At 39.9% G+C, this 17500-nt stretch overlaps 1 protein-coding gene across 3 annotated transcripts in view; it reads right to left on the bottom strand.

Moving 5' to 3' along the window:
• Positions 1 to 10870: 10870 nt before the first annotated feature.
• LMO4 (LIM domain only 4) overlaps positions 10871 to 17500 on the bottom strand; it is a 16324-nt gene continuing 9694 nt past the window's right edge. For all 3 annotated transcript variants that reach the window (XM_024743559.1, XM_024743560.1, XM_024743558.1), the window contains exons 3-5: positions 17270 to 17366; positions 16716 to 16871; positions 10871 to 11660 (exon numbers count right to left, since the gene is read on the bottom strand). In XM_024743559.1, coding sequence (XP_024599327.1) covers positions 11652 to 11660; positions 16716 to 16871; positions 17270 to 17366 — 262 coding nt within the window. In that variant the 3' untranslated portion in view covers positions 10871 to 11651. The remainder of the gene's footprint in view (positions 11661 to 16715; positions 16872 to 17269; positions 17367 to 17500) is intronic.

The raw sequence follows: 17500 nt of genomic DNA, 5'->3' as shown, positions 1-17500 counted from the left end.
GAGCTCTCATTCTGTTTGGAAAACAGATGATTTCAATCCAGTAGAGGAATCTGGAATGTAGCTGGGAAATCCAAGAAAGCTTCACAGAGGAGGCAGCACAAGTCCCAGAGGAAAAGCTAACAAATCACACAATTGTTGAACCCACATTGACCCTATCTGTTAAAGACAGCTATACCCGAATCTAGATTTCTATCCTAAAATCGACCGACTGAGTTTAAGACCCAGTTTGCGAACGTCCAGGATCTTCACCTTGCCTCCCGGCAAAGGCCTTAAGCAAATTCAGAAGAGACTTGTATTCGTCCAAAGCAACATGGAGTAAAGTGGGTCAGATGAAATTAAAATATGTTCCAGCCAAAGGTTTGTCTCATAGAAAATGGAAAAAATAAATGCTACAGATATAGGGAGCCTCCTCTGATAAATGAGAGTGACTCACAATTGCAGCCATTTTTAGAAAATGTAAAGAAGAAATATGCTAACCAACCCAGAGCTCAGCTTACATTATTTTAACAGTAGCTAATGAGATTTGATACATCTCTAGATGGTGAGGAAAACAAAAAATAAAGTGCTCCTAAAGACCTTTAAGATTGAGGACACAAACAGTCCAAATTTTAGACATTTCCCCTCAGTTCACTCTATAAATGAGCAATGGCCGTTCAGTAGAGTGGAGCTACACAGCAGAGGTAGCACAGTTCTGGGTCACACACAGCCTTTCAAGACAGGCCCTCCGCACATCATGCAAATCCTCAGGACCTCCACTTCGTCATCTGTAAAATGGCAATAATGCTACCTTCTTTGCTGGGGCTGTCACAAAAGTTATATGAGGTACAGGACATGGCACATGGCAGAACATTTCAGACAAACATGGGTTCAGTGGTCAGCTTGAGCATGTGCTATACGTAGGGGGCAAGTTACCCAACTCATTTATAATTCTCAGTTTCCACATGTGTAAAATGGATTCATAAAACCAACTTTATAGGTTTCTCATGAGAATTAAACGAGTTATTGCATGTAAAGTGCTGAGCTCAATAATAGCTCTAATTGAATTACTAGATAAATAGCAAACGATAATTCCTTCTCCTTCCTCGAAGAGCCACAGAGTGGGAAATAAAGGTTATTATCTTTTCTAAGGAAAGTGTATAGTCAAGAGGGCACTATAATTATTTTCATATGTAAATAATGATACCTGGATCACTGTTTCCTTCCAAAGGCAATCAAACATTTTTAATATTCACAAGTTTGCTATGGTTTTAAATGTATAGTATCAACTCCATTATCTGATGGTAGACTAGCCAGCCAGGGGATTAGATGTGGTAAAGCTTTAATCTTAACATGCTTTCCCCTACAGGAGGCCATGGGAGCCTACGGATAGGGCTCTGGGGTCAGATTCACCTTTTTCAAATAACTCTAGCTGTGTGACCTTGAGCACCTTATTTAACCTCTGTAAGTCCCTGCTCCCTCAATTGCAAATGCAACCTTCCTCAAGGTTGAATGCTGGGGATTCAACCCAGCATTCATATGGAAACAAGGCATGGCCCCTATAATTGTTTAATAAATGTTCATCTCTTTTCCTGAGCTACCACCATTTGGTCTGAGTTTATGGAATTGCAAATTTTGTGTAACATTTGCTTAACAAAAGCATGATCACCTTGCTACCAAAAATTACGTAATTGAAAACTTACATCCACACAAAAACCTGCCCGCGGTTGATTATAGCAGCTTTATTCATAATTGCCCAAACTGGGAAACAACCAAGATGTCCTTCAGGAGGTGAATGGATAAATAAACTGTAGTACATCCAGACAATGGGATATTATTCAGTGTTAAAATGAAATGAGCTATTGGGCCATGAAAAGACATGGAGGAACCTTAAATGCATATTACTGAGTGAAAGAAGGCAGTCTGAAAAGGCTACATACTATAGGATTCTAATTATACAACATTCTGGAAAAGGCACAACTACAGAGACAGTAAAAAGATCAGTCATTATCGGAGGCTGTGGGGTAGGGATGAATAGCAGAGCACAGAGGATTTTTATTGTGGTGAAAATACTCTGTATGATACTGTAATGATGGATACATGTCACTACACATTTGTCCAACCCCATAGACTTTACAACACCAAGAGTGAACCCGAATGTAAACTGTGGACTCTGGGTGACTGTGACATGTCAACAATTGCAAGTTCATCAGTGGTAACAAGGGTACCACTTCGGTAGGAGATGCTGATAATGGGGGAGCCTGTGCAAGTGTGAGGGCAGGGAGAACATGGGAACTCTCTGCCCCGTCAATTTTTCTGTGAATCTACAACTGCTCAAAACATATTTTTTTCAAATGAAAAAATTACATATTACATTCTAAACCAAAAATAAATTATTAGAGTGTTACCCATTATTTTGGATTAATCTATGTCATAAGTCCCCTCCATCAGAGAAGACAGGCAAGAGTTGGCTATAATCATTTTCAAAGTAAATTGAAGACTTTATAACTAATCCTTATATCCAAGAAGTTACTATACTTTCCATTGTTTCAGTGGTTACAATCCAAGGGTACCATGAGCAGAATATAAAGCCCTTTTACCTTCTCATGACTCATCTAATGCATGGGCAAATATAGCTGTTATTAGTAAATTCCTATTTAACAGATGGGCAAAATGAGGTAGTGAGATTAAATGATTAGCCCATGGCTAATATTTTATTGGAAAGACAAATTTAATTATAGGTTCCATTTGACTTCCCTTCAGGACTAGAATTAAATTGCCAAGTGTTTCCTGACTCCCAGTTTGGTGCTTATGTCACATGACAGTGCAATGTGTGCTTTATTACGCGCTTTAAAATAAAAAGGGAGGGTGAGGAGGCATGAGTACCTTTATCCTAAAAATCACAGAGCACAGAATACAAGGTAAATATTCCATCATTAATTTTCACAGCATTCCCCTTAAGACAACAGTGAGTACTGTCTCTCCCTTGGTTGGTGCAGAAACCTAAGCTAAAAGAGGTTACATAGATACACAAGATGCCCACAGATACCCAGGGAATCAAAAAGAAAACCCAGAATTACATAGTCTGAGAATGGAATTGGATGACACACCTGGAAGGCACACAGTTTTATAAGTCTTTAGGAATACGGGGAAAGCAAAGAACTTCTTTAGGGGGAGTTGCAGAGGGTCGGTAAGGATAATTTTATAGTTTTATAGAATGTTTAGCAGCAACCCTGAGCAAGTTGGTAGTGTTTTGGAAAATATTTTTTTAACTTAGTCACCCAATTCTCATCAGGCCCAACCAACCAACTGCCTCACCCCTTTTTGGTTTGAAAAATAATGTCACAAATCTGTCCAGAGCTGGATAAAATGCACAGTAATGAGTTCATTAACGTGCCATCTGCATACAAAACAAGGGGATTCCAGAGGCAGAATCCTTTGGTGGGCCTGTTGGAAATCAAGTTCTGGGCTAAAAAAAATATAAAACACAACTTAGGCAGAAAAATATTAGAGCTACACCTTCACTTGGCCCACTGCAAAGACTGCCAAAGCCAGTCGGAATCTTTTTTCCTCCTTCTTTTTAATTTTAAAACATGTTTTACTACTCAGAGGGTAAAAAAACAATTGCTTACAGCATGAGGTGACGGATGGAGTTTTGTGAATTACACCCAACCCTAGGAAGAAAGACCTAGCTAAAAGCCTCCGTGTCAGATATCCATTGAAGATTGCCCGTCCTTTGAAAATCAAGTCTGTTTATCTGCCTGATTCACTGAGTAACAAATCAGAAAACTCAAACCTGCCAACTCCACCTCTTCCAGCCCCCACTGCCTCCACTCCACTCTCAGAGAAGGGAAGGATTAGGTTTCCAGGGGCTGTAGTTGTAACAAACCAGAGGCCATGTTTCTTGCCCCAGTGGTACCCCAAGTTTCATCAAGAACATCGGAAGCTGCTTCTGTTGCAATTTTCATTTCATCTCAGCTCTCCCTGACACACCTGTGAAGGGTCACCAAATGCTGTATCATATCAACTTTTAAAAACTGCCGACACTGCTAACGTCTGAAACCTCCTGATGTCACAGCCTTGCACAGGGTTGCAGCCCGCAAAAGCATGGTTGGAGTTTCACGATGCACAATGACGGCATCCTGGCTGGGTAAGGGCAGAGCCTCTTGTTGACAGTAGTGAAATCAGACAAACAAAGCCGTGTCAACGGGATGTGTGGCGAGGGCATCTGGGGAGTCCCTACAGCCTTCCTCCCAATCTGCAGCGAGAGACCCCATCCAGCCCCTTAATCCTCCCTCCAAGAGCGATTAATTTAGGCAATTGTTCCTTCCATCCTCCCTACTCCCATTTTCTCATGAAATTTCTCCAGAGCCTAGGATTTAAAGAGAAAATATTTTATCTGTTATAAATTCCATAAACATCTATTCCCACTCCCTGCCCGAAAAAAAAAAAAAAACGTTGATAAACACCAATCAGGTCCCTGCTTGTGTCAGTTATGCAGCGCACTGGCTGAAAAACTGGTTTTCGGTCAAACTATAGAAAGTAGTATAACTAAGTAGTTGAGCACGGGTCCTACAGGCTTGCTCACTACCTGGCGCAAATCTTGCCTACCCCTCGGTGATGTGACCAGACTCCATTTACTGATTTTATAAGCAGAGGTCATAATATACACATAACACAAAGATTCTCGTTCTTTACACTTGATACTCCGTAGTTTTTAATCTACAGTGCGTTCATCTATGCATATTTTTTCAGGTCCTTACAATTTAAAGAGGATGGATATATATCCAACCCTATCCAATGAGAAGGGTAATTTAGTCTTCAGACTGGAAAAAACATATATTGGGAAACTGAAGTCTCATTTTGCACACAGTAGAATGAAAAGATTAAAAGACCACCTGCAAAGAGCCATTAGGCTGAGATACTCCATGCAATAACATACAGAGGTTATGGGCTTTGAGAACCGGCCCTTTGGCACCAAAATCCATACAATCAGGAATCCAAGCCAAAAAAGCCCTTTTTGCCTAACCTTTATATCAACGTCAAAATAATGTTTTATTAAACTGCATAGAAATTGTCCTTAACTATTTTTCCTTTTGTAACAAACGCAGCTTGGATTTAATGGTATGTTATAGGAATTTATTTACAAATTTTGGTATCTTTTTGGATTCTAGCAATTAATGAGAAAATAGGAAGTACAGCCAACAAAATTTTCAAAATCAGCTCAGCATCACATTTGGATGTAATTAAAGGTATAATCTGTTCCACTGGAATACTTCAGTGCTATCCTATCTTAGAAAAACAAATATGAATATTAGTTCTTTCGTGATATGTCTGCTTTTCTACATCATGCTAGAACATATAAAACTTTTCTATAAAAATTATTGTGCATTACCTCTTTTATACTTATAAATATATATGTTACTTTTACATAATTGAATTCATTGGCCTTTTATTTGCCACAAATATGATACTCAGGCTCAAGCCACAACTCATTCAAACATTTTAAACATACCATTTATTTCTTTGTATGGGATATAGTTAGTTATCCATTTCGCCTTCTGGACTGAGTCCTAAAGTTTCGTTTTTTTTCATCAGCCTCAACCACTTGTAGGCAGAGTTCTTATCAATTATATCTGATTATTCACCATAAAGTCATTGAGCTTTGTCAAAATTCGAAAGCAATTTCTTTGAGAGTGAGGCTAAAATATGCAGGTAATCTAAATGAGTCCGCATTCCAGGCTGGATAAAGATAAAATGCAAAACTTTCGTTTTCGAAGAGAAGAAAAAAAAAAAAAAAACTAGTTACAGCTCATAGAATAAAGTATATCATTGATTGTTGCAGTCTCACAATTTATAAGGCAATTCTACCAAAATGCCAGGGAACTGGCAGTTCTGGACTTTGGGCATTAATAACAGTGCCCAGCAATGCTGGAGCCTGAGGAAAACGAAAGATAAGTAATACTGATCCTGCCTTTATTGGAAATTGCGATTCTTTTGTTCATCATGGGTGTTTTTGCATTAATTTTATTTTTAAACATATTGCATTAAAGCATCATCTTGATTACTTAAATGGTGCACCCAAAGAGAGTGCCCATTCCCCTCACTGTAGTCCTGGTCCTGCTTCATAAGTCACCTCTCTCAACCTTCATGACCTCGTCTGTACAACTGAGGCAATAAATCACTAAGAGGATTATTGAAAGGACTGAGTGAGAGAACATGTGTAAGAACTTGTTAATAGTAAATGTTAATATATAAATACATTTACAAAGCATTACACAACTCCAAGATAAAAGTCATTATATTAAACATTACATTTAAAGATGTAAGGTTGATGGAAAGTGTAAGTCCCATAACTGATGATAGAAATTGAATCAGAGGCCTTAGAAGAACAGGCAGACTCGAAGACACACCCATCTCTACCTAACTATATTTAAATAAAGAAAGAGGTATACAATCACAGCCCAAGCCAGCAATTTCCTTTCCAGTTTTCATAATTAATCTTTTCATAATTAATCTTTGTTTGTGTAAGTTCAGTTTGTCTTCAGATTTCCTCTTTTCAGTTCCTAAAAACATTCAATTCACTGAAAATGAAAAATTAATTTAGAAAGAAACTCTTTAATGTTTTCCTCTTACTTAAAAAAAATTACAGCTCAAACAACACAGGTGAAGTCCTACAAACAGATGCACTGCACATGAAATTTATTTTTGAAAAAGTGGAGGGCATAAACCTTTTGATTCAAGGTAGGGAGAACTTTCTAGGCCAAGGAAGGTGCGACGCCTCCTGTTTTCATGAGCTAACGATGGTTTCCAAGCTGGTTGGAATTCAGCGCTAATTGTATTTTAAAACGCCACCTCTGAAATCCTTTCCTCTCTCAGGATCTTACATCAAGGTTTCGAATTTTCCGGAAAACCTTTGCACTTCACCTTTCTCACCCAACAAATTCTGAACTTTAGAAGAATTCAGTTCAGAGCTTCTCTTTCCCCTGCAGGTTTTGATCTGGGGATGGTGACGCTAACACCCAGGAAAGCTGTCCTGTCCTGTTTCGGAGGGGAGAGGGACAATTAAAATAGGTATTTTGGTGGCTCCACTCAGGCTTGTCCCTTCTAACAGTCATTAAACAACTTCCCAGTGTCATTCAAAGAAATTATAACAGAATCAATTGATTTTCATCCTCTGTTTTATTAGCTGTAATTTAGGAGAGAGAACGGCCCTGTTGACACAGCTGTAACGTGGCAGGACCTGCAGTATGTTATTGGCCTGAGGCCTCCGAGTTACAGCCTTCCCAGCAGAATCAATCTGAACTAGAAAACCTTCCCTCTAGGAAACATGTACCTATCTACTAGCAGAAAGCACTTCTTGTACAACTGAAAATAGTATTCACTTGAGGTATGTTGCAAGTTCACCTTCCCCAAATCAGCCCTGACGTGCCATAGCTCTCAGCGTGTCCACGATGGGAGAAGAGGGCTACAGATGTCTCTTAACTAGATACCCAACACGGGTGCATGTGTGACACTTCGCTGCTAGTCAGATCCCAGACTGCAAGTGGGAATCGCTGGCTGTTTAACATGCGTTCAGAGCCTTGCCAATCTAAAATGGCTGCTCCGTCATACTTTAATTGCAGTTTCATGGAAACAAATTGCTATTTAACTGCAGTAAGCATTTCTGTGACTTGGCTGGACTGACAATAGGTGAGTCTCAGTAGCAAAGAGGCAGGTAACATCGACTTGTAAACGGTCTGTGTTTCAACAGCCTCTCCAATCGAGTCACAGGATGCAAGCACCCAGGATAGAATTCCTGGGTGAAGGAGGCTTGGGACAACGTCTTCTCAATTTAAATACAATTATTTAGGCTACATGGAAACCCTTCACTGTAGTGTTTTGATAGACAGATCTTGGAGTCTGTTATACAATTTATTGGCCCTAAGAAATATTTTATATAAATAGTAGTACACATTAGAATCTTACTATATTGACATTTAAGCCATTCAACTTAAGAGCTTCATTTTGGATTATCAGTTGTTTCAAACATCAGTGCAAATCAGGGCAAAAGAATTTAAATACGGTTAATATTAAGAGGATGACAATTTCACAAGCTTCACGTTGGTGTGACAGTTTTCTCATTTCGTATTTTATAAGACACTACAGTCTGTGTTAAACTATTTCCTAATAAATCATGACAAGCTGGAAACAGTTTCTCGTGGCAAACGATTTGGTTTGGAAAAGCTTCGTTCGAGCTCTCCGGCCTTTCGGACTGTGTAAATCTAACTAGACAGATAGGTAAAAAACATTAAACCCTTTCAGAGGACAATCTGTTTCATTAGCAAGATTGACAATTTGCATGATTGAGACATTTATATGTATCATAAACTTTTTTTTTTTTAATCAGGAGTTCAGCTGGGCTCAGTCACATTTGCTTTTGTTTGTTTTTGTTTTTTTGCGGTACACGGGCCTCTCACTGTTGTGGCCTCTCCCGTTGCGGCCTCTCCCGTTGCGGAGCACAGGCTCCGGACGCGCAGGCTCAGCGGCCATGGCTCACAGGCCCAGCCGCTCCGCGGCACGTGGGATCTTCCCGGACCGGGGCACGAACCCGCGTCCCCTGAGTCGGCAGGCGGACTCTCAACCACTGCGCCACCAGGGAAGCCCCACATTTGCTTTCCTTTTTAATTGCACTTGCTTGTAGAGACTGGCGCCATCTTGCTCTATGACGTGGTTAATATTACGTAAGTCCTTTCAAAAGAACAGAGCGCATCTCACTAACATCACCAATGTCACGATGAAAGGTGAACAAGCTCGTGTTTTTTTTTTTTTTTTTCCCCAGCAATGTTGGAGCTGGGGTAGGAACACAATCACTGCTCACATCAGAATAAACCTGAGTGTTTTTAGTAGCTTTCTATCCACACAGAGCATCCCCATTAGAGCCAGGTTTTATTGTTTGAAACGCCTCTGGTTTCAAGGTAGTGTTTTACCTAAAGCAAGACTACTACTTAAATATGTTCTATTGTATATTCATAGCTCCATTAGTCCTTCTCCAATTTAGCACATCAAAGAGAAGCCTTCATCACTTGCATGTGGATTATACTAACATGAGTGACATTTGTAATCTTATAGGTCTGCAACTTAAGAAATGCTTTTAGAAGCTCGTTATTAAATACGCGGCAGTGCTTGAGGAACTAGCCCTATAATAGTTCATTTAAAGTCTTTAATGACCTTAGCCCTCCACATCACTAAATGCCACACTGTATTACCGACTACAAAGTTATTAACTATCTCCTTCGAATTTCTACACTATATGGGACATGAGTGCTTATGTCAAAAAGAATTAGAGAAGATGCTAGCATTCTTATTAACACATTTCTCCTTTTCTGTCCTGAAGAGTCCCACGTTCCCTTAAAGGATTTTTTTTTTTTTTTTTTTTTGCGGTACGCGGGCCTCTCACTGCTGTGGCCTCTCCTGTTACGGAGCACAGGCTCCGGACGCGCAGGCTCAGCGGCCATGGCTCACGGGGCCCAGCCGCTCCGCGGCATGTGGGATCTTCCCGGACTGGGGCACAAACCCGTGTCCCCTGCATCGGCAGGCAGACTCTCAACCGCTGTGCCACCAGGGAAGCCCCCCCTTAAAGGATCTTGAAGGGAAAAAAAAAAGGTGTTAAAAACCAGAACTAGTTCCTAGCAATTCCCCAAGGATCCAACTCAGATATTGTTATCTATGTGATTTTGTTCATTTTATTTTTTTCCTGCATATTCTTTTTATAAAGCTCTAATAAACTATTCACTTTAACTAACTCTGCCTTTAAATTCTCCTACACGAGGTTTATAGGAGGTTTTCAGTTGGAGCAACTGATTTTTTTCTCTTGGCCTGGAATCTCTGGAAGCAGGAGATCCCAAAGGGAAGCTGACTGCTAGTTGAGAGGTGGTGAGCCAGACCTCTCTGCAGAACCAATTCCCATTCTCAGAGAGAGGGTGGGTCTATATCAGGAGGTTTTCTCTGGAACAAGAGAAAATAAAACTTAAAGGAGCATTATGAACACACCTGGTTTTATTAACCTGTAAGAGAAGTTGCAGTTGAGTTTGCTCACATACTACAAGCCTGGCAGGGCAGCCTTTCACGTGTTTCCTCCTTCCAGCAACGGCACTGGGCCCACTGAGTCCTTGGCCTACACGTGTTTTCTGCAGGCAACTTGGGCGCTGGTGAGGAGACGCTGCTGCCTAGAACGGGCGACTAAGTACCTCAAGACTACTACTAAATGAAATCCAAATCCTCCGCCAAACACATGGAAAGGCAGAGTCAGTACAGGAGCGTAAGAGCAAAACAAAATAAACAAATCATACAGCAGACCACACGAGTCTAGAAGCTCAGCAGGAAATGGCTGCTTCACCCATCAAAGAAGATTGTAAAAGAGCTCGGGGTCCTAACAACTAATGGAACTTCAAAATCTGTACAGGTATGGTTTAGAACTATTTCCTTCAAAAGCTATAAACTTGGTAAGAGAACAAGATGGTTATGCCACCTTCTTTAACATGCTTTCCATCAATACCCAAGGCTTTCCTACTGAGAAAAAAGAATAAACGAAATAGCTGAAGAATCAAACGTATATATATAAACACAAAAGATTCACTGTGATACAGCAGAAGTGTAATGACATGCTGTTAACAGAATATTATGAATTTACAGAACGGACTCCGTTAGAGACATGGCTTCGTACTCCTGCCAAAAATGGCATAGTTAAGTAATCTGAAGAATACCTTATTGGCTCAGAGCTAAATAAATATACCCACTGCTTCCCTCGACCCCCGAAGATTTAAAGTGAACTTGGTACGGAACAAAAAAATAAAATAAAAATTTCCAAAACACAGAAAAGAAAAAGCAGTTTTTAAACCCAAACTCCATCGAATATTTTTCTTTTAAGTTTTTATTATTTAAATACACCATACTAGAGCAAATGTCTCTGAAAATATCACAAATAAAAGATTTTTTTCTTCATTCAGCAAATTAGAAGTAGGGGGGAATTTCTACACAGTAGCTTCTATGAGCCTGACTTTTTTTCCAATTTTTTTTCTTTTTTTCATTCTTTTTTTTTTTCTTTTCCATGGGAGTAGCAACATTAGGACGAAAACACTTACATGCATACATACATTGTATTTTACAGAGATACAATAAAAGTGTTTGTGATAGAATATCACAAAAGCCACATCTCTTTCCTTTATCTCATGTTCAGTTTTGATTGAAACACATTTCCTTACAACACTTAAATATACAAAGAGCAAATAGAATGTTGTTAAGGTAAAAACACAGGGTACAAACTCCGGCCAGTGCCCTGCTAATTGTTAATGAGGGTAGAAAGCAGATTTGAATGTTTCTTTTAATTAGCTTCATTAGTCATTTCCCTCCTCCCAAGCTCCCTCCCCCCAAAAGATGTCCTCCGGTGGATCTTTTTTCATTTTCTCTACAGTCTCCCATTAGCCCAGGTTCATGGAGTCCTTAATGTTCATATTCAGTCATTTTAATACACCAATAAATGCAAGAAGGGCAATCAAGACTAAAGAAGGTGCAATGGCATGGAGCTGGCACTGGTGCTAGCTACAAAGGTGACTTGTCTACTGAAGACACATGGGATCCACCTGTGATGAACAAGATCTGAGATGAAGGCACGCATTCTGCATTACTCTGACCTTTTAGCAGACCTGCAAGAAATAAAAACGGGCATCTTAGCTAAAATGCTAAACTTGGAGAGATATTAAAACTCAAACATGGCTGCTTTTGTCTTCCCTACATTCACTAATCTTCTTCTATTAATAGATTACTTTCCAACTGTGACTTGTTAGAGGCTTTCTACGCTACTTACTCTGGCAGTGGAGAACTAAAGCGTAACATCTTCTGCACTGTTACTAGCGGACAAAATGAGACGATAAATGGACTTTCAGAAAGTTTCTGGTGTAAACTTCTACAATGAATTGCTGAACTCTGTTAAAAGCAAGTTTCTTTCTGCAAGGAATGAATTGTAACATCTGGCCTCGAACTAGGATCTTAAAGGCACATCAGAGCCAAGTTCCTCCTCCCCAGGAAGTTTTGCGTTAATATTCTCAACTGTGTAAACTTTGGCAAGTTACTTAACTGTCTGTGTCTTGGTTTCCTCATCCTAAAAGTGGGGAGGGATTCCCCTGGTGGCGTAGTGGTTGAGAATCTGCCTGCCAATGCAGGGGACACGGGTTCGAGCCCTGGTCTGGGAAGATCCCAAATGCCGCGGAGCAACTAGGCCCGTGAGCCACAACTACTGAGCCTGCGCATCTGGAGCCTGTGCTCTGCAACACGAGAGGCCGCAACAGTGAGAGAGGCCCGCGCACGGCGATGAAGAGTGGCCCCCGCTCGCCGCAATTAGAGAAAGCCCTTGCACAGAAACGAAGACCCAACACAGCCATAAATAAAGAAAGAAAGAAGCTTTCATTTAAAAAAATAATAATAATTTAAAAAGTGGGGATAATAAGGGTGTTATAAGGATTACATAATATATAGGGAGCGCATTCAACAGCGCCTGGCACTTAATAAAAAAGCTAAACGAATACTGGCAGTTAACATGATTATTCTAATATTCCCATATGATGTCTATGCACCCATGTCCTTCTCTGCTTATAGGTTATGTGTGTATATGCATGTGTGTATACACACACACACAAAAAAATATTGATACTTCTTTTCCCTTAGTATTTCCTACCATGCCACTTAATATTACATGAATATTGTAAATATATGAATCAAACATATGTAATGTGTTCATGACTTGTGCTCAATTAAAGAATGTAGTTCAATGGAAGTCTAACTTTAATATCTAAGTTAGAATTGATAATCCAGTTGTCCAATACAAGCTGTTTGCAATTACCAAAGTGAAATAATAGATATTAGTTTTTTATGGTTTTTTAATGACATTGTGAGCTTCCCAGGAAGTTCTCATTTCACCCTTTCCCTAACTTACTAAAAGCCTGAAGTCTATTAGGAGCTGCAACCCCCTACTTCCAAGCTAATTAAAGTGGTAGAGGCTTAATCCCCAGAGTGGAGGCTCAGTGTGAGAAAGGTAATTTGTCTGTCCAGAACAAAGATGCGGCAGCAGCCAGCGAGCATATTTAATAAATGAGCAACAAATGTCCTCTACGATGGACACACACACAGCGTCAATTATGTAACTACGGGGCGGGGTGGGGTGGGGGAACTGCGAAGGGGTATGTAAACTAGAACCCTCGCTAAATTTTCTTCTGACCAAAGAGATGTGATCTCTTATTTTACTGAAAAGCACAGATTATTCTAGATGAAACCATCACTCCTGAGTGGAAGAAAGAATTCCAGAGCAGGCAAAAAAATTTACCAACCGCCCCCCCCCCAAAAAACCCCCACAATTCTTGATTCTATTTACATAACTCTCTCTCTACAAGGCAGTATTCTCCTGAGGGGAGCCAAGTCTCCTTCAGACAATATAGGCTGTGACATTTTGTAGATCCTAGAACAAGAGTGGTCTGAGATTTCAGTCAGAGAGACTGTATGATTTAAGAGCTTAAGATTATTTTTTCTCAGAACATACAAAAGCCGATGGTGCAGAACCACTAAACTATACATCCCAGACGCTGGGAACAAATTTCAGGAGGATAAAAGTTGAAAGGGGCCAGATGATGGGGGCCTATACTTTCCATACAATTAGCTGCCTTTAAAGAAGGGATGTACAAATAATCAACTCATTACTTTTCAGCCAGAGGATGTTTGGGTATATTTATATGCATCATGCGTTAAAAACGTAATTGGTTCTGTGAACAGAAGGAAAATGGCCAAAATTAATGTCCAATTTTCCCCACCAAAAATATAGAGAATGAGAGAGAAGAAAATAATAAAATGGAGCGATTTGTCATTTCTCCCCATCTCATCTCCTCCAGAAAAGAAATGCCACAGGGTTTGGGGGAAATCATTTTAAAGCATTCTTCAGGTCCAAAAAGCAGTTTATGATTCCACCAGGAAGTATGTTTTCATTACTTCTTCCCCCTTGCCCTCTCATTAATATCTCTCTGGACCACATTCAGCTTACCCCAAACGTTTATTTACAAAAACTACCTTGTGAATTGACTGTGCTCATGGTGAGCTGAGCACCAAGGGCAAAAATGTAAGACATTTAGGCCAACGGGGATATGTTCTTAATTAACATCACCCCCAAAACACAGCTTCTCACCAATGTCTGACAAGAACACATCCTTAAGTTATATTTCCTTATTCCTTTTAAGAACTATTCATTTTTGAAGGCCACCTGTCTCCTTTTAAAGGGCTTCCAACATTAAAATACACGCTAGTAGGCTCTTTTTCATTGCCTCATATATTCTGTGTTCCAAAATGAACGCCCTACCTCTCCCACCCTGCAAAAGGGATGGACTTATATGAAAGGCACAATACTTGCAATCTCGTAAACACGTAAACTAGACTTTGCTCAAATTTTCCTCCCTAACACCTCCCAATTTACATCATCTTTTTTTTTTTTTTTTCCAGTATGCGGGCCTCTCACTGTTGTGGCCTCTCCCGTTGCGGAGCACAGGCTCTGGACGCGCAGGCTCAGCGGCCATGGCTCACGGGCCCAGCCGCTCCGCAGCATGTGGGATCTTCCCGGACCGGGGCACGAACCCGTGTCCCCTGCATCGGCAGGCAGACTCTCAACCACTGCGCCACCAGGGAAGCCCTTTACATCATCTTATACTCAGTAAGGTGGTACTGTGAGACGTGCTCGTACTTACTACGTGTCTGTGTACTTAGTCCCTGGCTAACACTGCTATGGCCTGCATTCAGTCTGGCTACACAGTCTGGCTACATTTTCCATCTCATCTCTACATCCTTCAATTCTCACCATGCACGTTGGTGAGCTGTATCATTTTTTATGCCTTGCTAAGTCAGGGAAAGAAATGGTATAAAAGCAGCAACAAACAAGATATAATTTGTAGAGAAACTAAGCTTTTAGCTTGGGGGGGTGGATTTTATTCTTGTACCTTTTTTTGGCTACCAAGTATAACTTCAAATGGCTTTGCTTCTACATTGAAATGGGTATCTCAAAATATCTGTTACCCATTCATTGTCCTCAACTCAGCCCTATAGATTCACTTAATTACAACTGAAACCACGAAGGTCTGTAAGTATTTATATGTATTGGTACTCCTTAAAGAAGCTTGAACTGGCTCATCAATGGTGACTGATTAATTTGCAATAAAAAATTAGATTTCCTTTCTTAAAATAGTATTCTATGTAGTTCCCATATTAGTAAATAAGGAAAACTGTACACATTTTGATGCAATTAACCTTTACCTAATAAAGCAATGGAAAATACATTTAAAATAATTCCATAAACTTGAGTAAGGGAAAATGATAAAAATAAGCATTAAAATATGGCAGTATAATTTAAAATTTTTCAAATATTACTCATTTTCCCTGTACACAGCATTAAGAAAATGCATTACGGAAGACAAAGAAGCCTAATATTTTCTCCTGAGATTTTTGAAGCTCGCTAAATTCCTATTTGCAGATAAATGTTGTTTTTTGTGATCCCTACAACAGACATTAATGAAGTTCCTATTGTAAATCCATAAAGAATTACCAAGTGAAGTGTGCACTTTTTGTTTCAATGCAATAACTCAGTGCTGTGTGATTGCCTGGGTTAATGATGAAAAAGTCAAACATACTATCAGAGCTGATGGAAAAATCTATCACCAATCTGAAATTAAAATTCATCTGTGGTCAATAAGATTTAATATCCATGCAAGTGGTGCTGTAAAGAGTAAATGAATCAATGTCATCAATACATAATCAGTATGAAATATGATGTGAATAAAATTATGCACACGAGTCATACATTTCACTCTTTCCTGGGCCAGTGTGGAATGAACAGTCTCTTAACTGAAGGTTGACAGTAATTGTTACAAATTAGGCACAGCAGTTATCAAAATGCACTCACTTGCATAGCTATAGGACTTACTAAGGAGATTAAAATAGATCTGAAACTATCCAGTACTGCAGGTGCTGGACAACTGTTGATCACCAATTTTCCCTCTGGAGTGCCCTCTAATACATGAATCGTACATTTGTGTAATTTCCTCGTTGCTAACTCTGGTCCAAAAACTTTCCAGTTGTGGATCAAGAATCAAGACATTTAAGCCGTAATGATCAGCAAGAGCTAGAACTTTTAAAAAAAGTTGTAACTTACTCAAATATTATGGGACTACCAATCAACAAAAATGCTCTCCTTTGGAATTCCAGAATGTTTTGTAAAACTGCTCTTCTAAGATTCAAAGCACCGTAGATTGGGTTAGGAAGGCAGGTGTCCAGATTGCTATTACTAATGCAGAAATCATTCTTTCATGACAAAGACATTTATTCCCCCTTCCTACCAAAAATGTTCTAATTTTTCCCCCACAATAACCTAGTCACATCGTATTTCTGAATTTCAAAATTGTCAAGTGGGATAAACAACTGGTCGTAGGCAAGTTTTACATTCTGCCTGACTCTGCATGTGATAATGTGTTCAACATTGGTAAAGCTACAGCTATAACTAAGTCAGGATTTTTTTCACCACAAAAGATTCACGATGTAACCCATCAATTCCTCTATTTCTGAACCGTGTATGTATGAGTATTCTACATTTCTTTAAAAGGGCACGCAAAAACACAACCACCTAGGAAAACTCCCTCACTAGATGAAGAGGTTGAACCTTCCAACTAGGTATTCACCTTCTGGTCTGGCAGTAGTGGATTGCTCTGAAGTGAATTCAAATGGCCATTGATGAGAGCTGTAGGTCTATCATGTTCACAAAATAAACTGCCATTGATGTAGTGAAACCGATCTCCTGGGACCAGGCGATTCCGGCAGGTAGAGCATGTAAAACACTGAAAGGAAAAAGCAAATCCACTGAAAACAAGTACAAATTAAGTCTTTCTTGGTCACAAGTTTATAAACTGTTTTTAAGCAGGTTATCTGTCAAGTACAGAGCGCCACTTATGGCTTAGTGTTTTCTTTCCTTCAACATGATTCTGGAAAAGAGTAAGCCAAAATGCAAGAAACTGGATCAAGCTAAAGGGGAAAAGCGACAAACAGGTGTGTGCTTCTGTGGCATGGGGGAAGTGGCGTGGGTGGATGTGTAATCATCACTGCCACATAACAATTTCAGTGGATTCCTTCCATGTTTGCGGCTTGAGAAAACAGGGTTCCTACTAAGGAGACATGCTTTGTCTCCATGTAGGAAAGTTATGGTTCTTTTAAAAAACAGAGGAGGAGCAGATGCTACCTTCAGATGATACACATTGCCTTGGGCCCTCATGACGAGTTCGCTCGCAGGAATAGACTGTCCACAAGCGCTGCAAGCACCGCTATTCCCAAATAACCTGAAACAAAGATGACGGGGACACCAATGAATAATCCCAAACCAAGGAAAGAGAAAGAAATCCCCAGCCTCTGGCCCTCCCTTTGGAACGCATTTGACGGAGACTGAATTCTTAGGCTCCGGCCTCAAGTTTTA

The sequence above is a fragment of the Neophocaena asiaeorientalis genome, unplaced genomic scaffold, assembly GCF_003031525.2.
Source record: "Neophocaena asiaeorientalis asiaeorientalis breed wild unplaced genomic scaffold, Neophocaena_asiaeorientalis_V1.1 scaffold317, whole genome shotgun sequence".
Lineage (NCBI taxonomy): Eukaryota > Metazoa > Chordata > Mammalia > Artiodactyla > Phocoenidae > Neophocaena > Neophocaena asiaeorientalis.
This window is presented reverse-complemented; position numbering and strand designations above follow the sequence as displayed.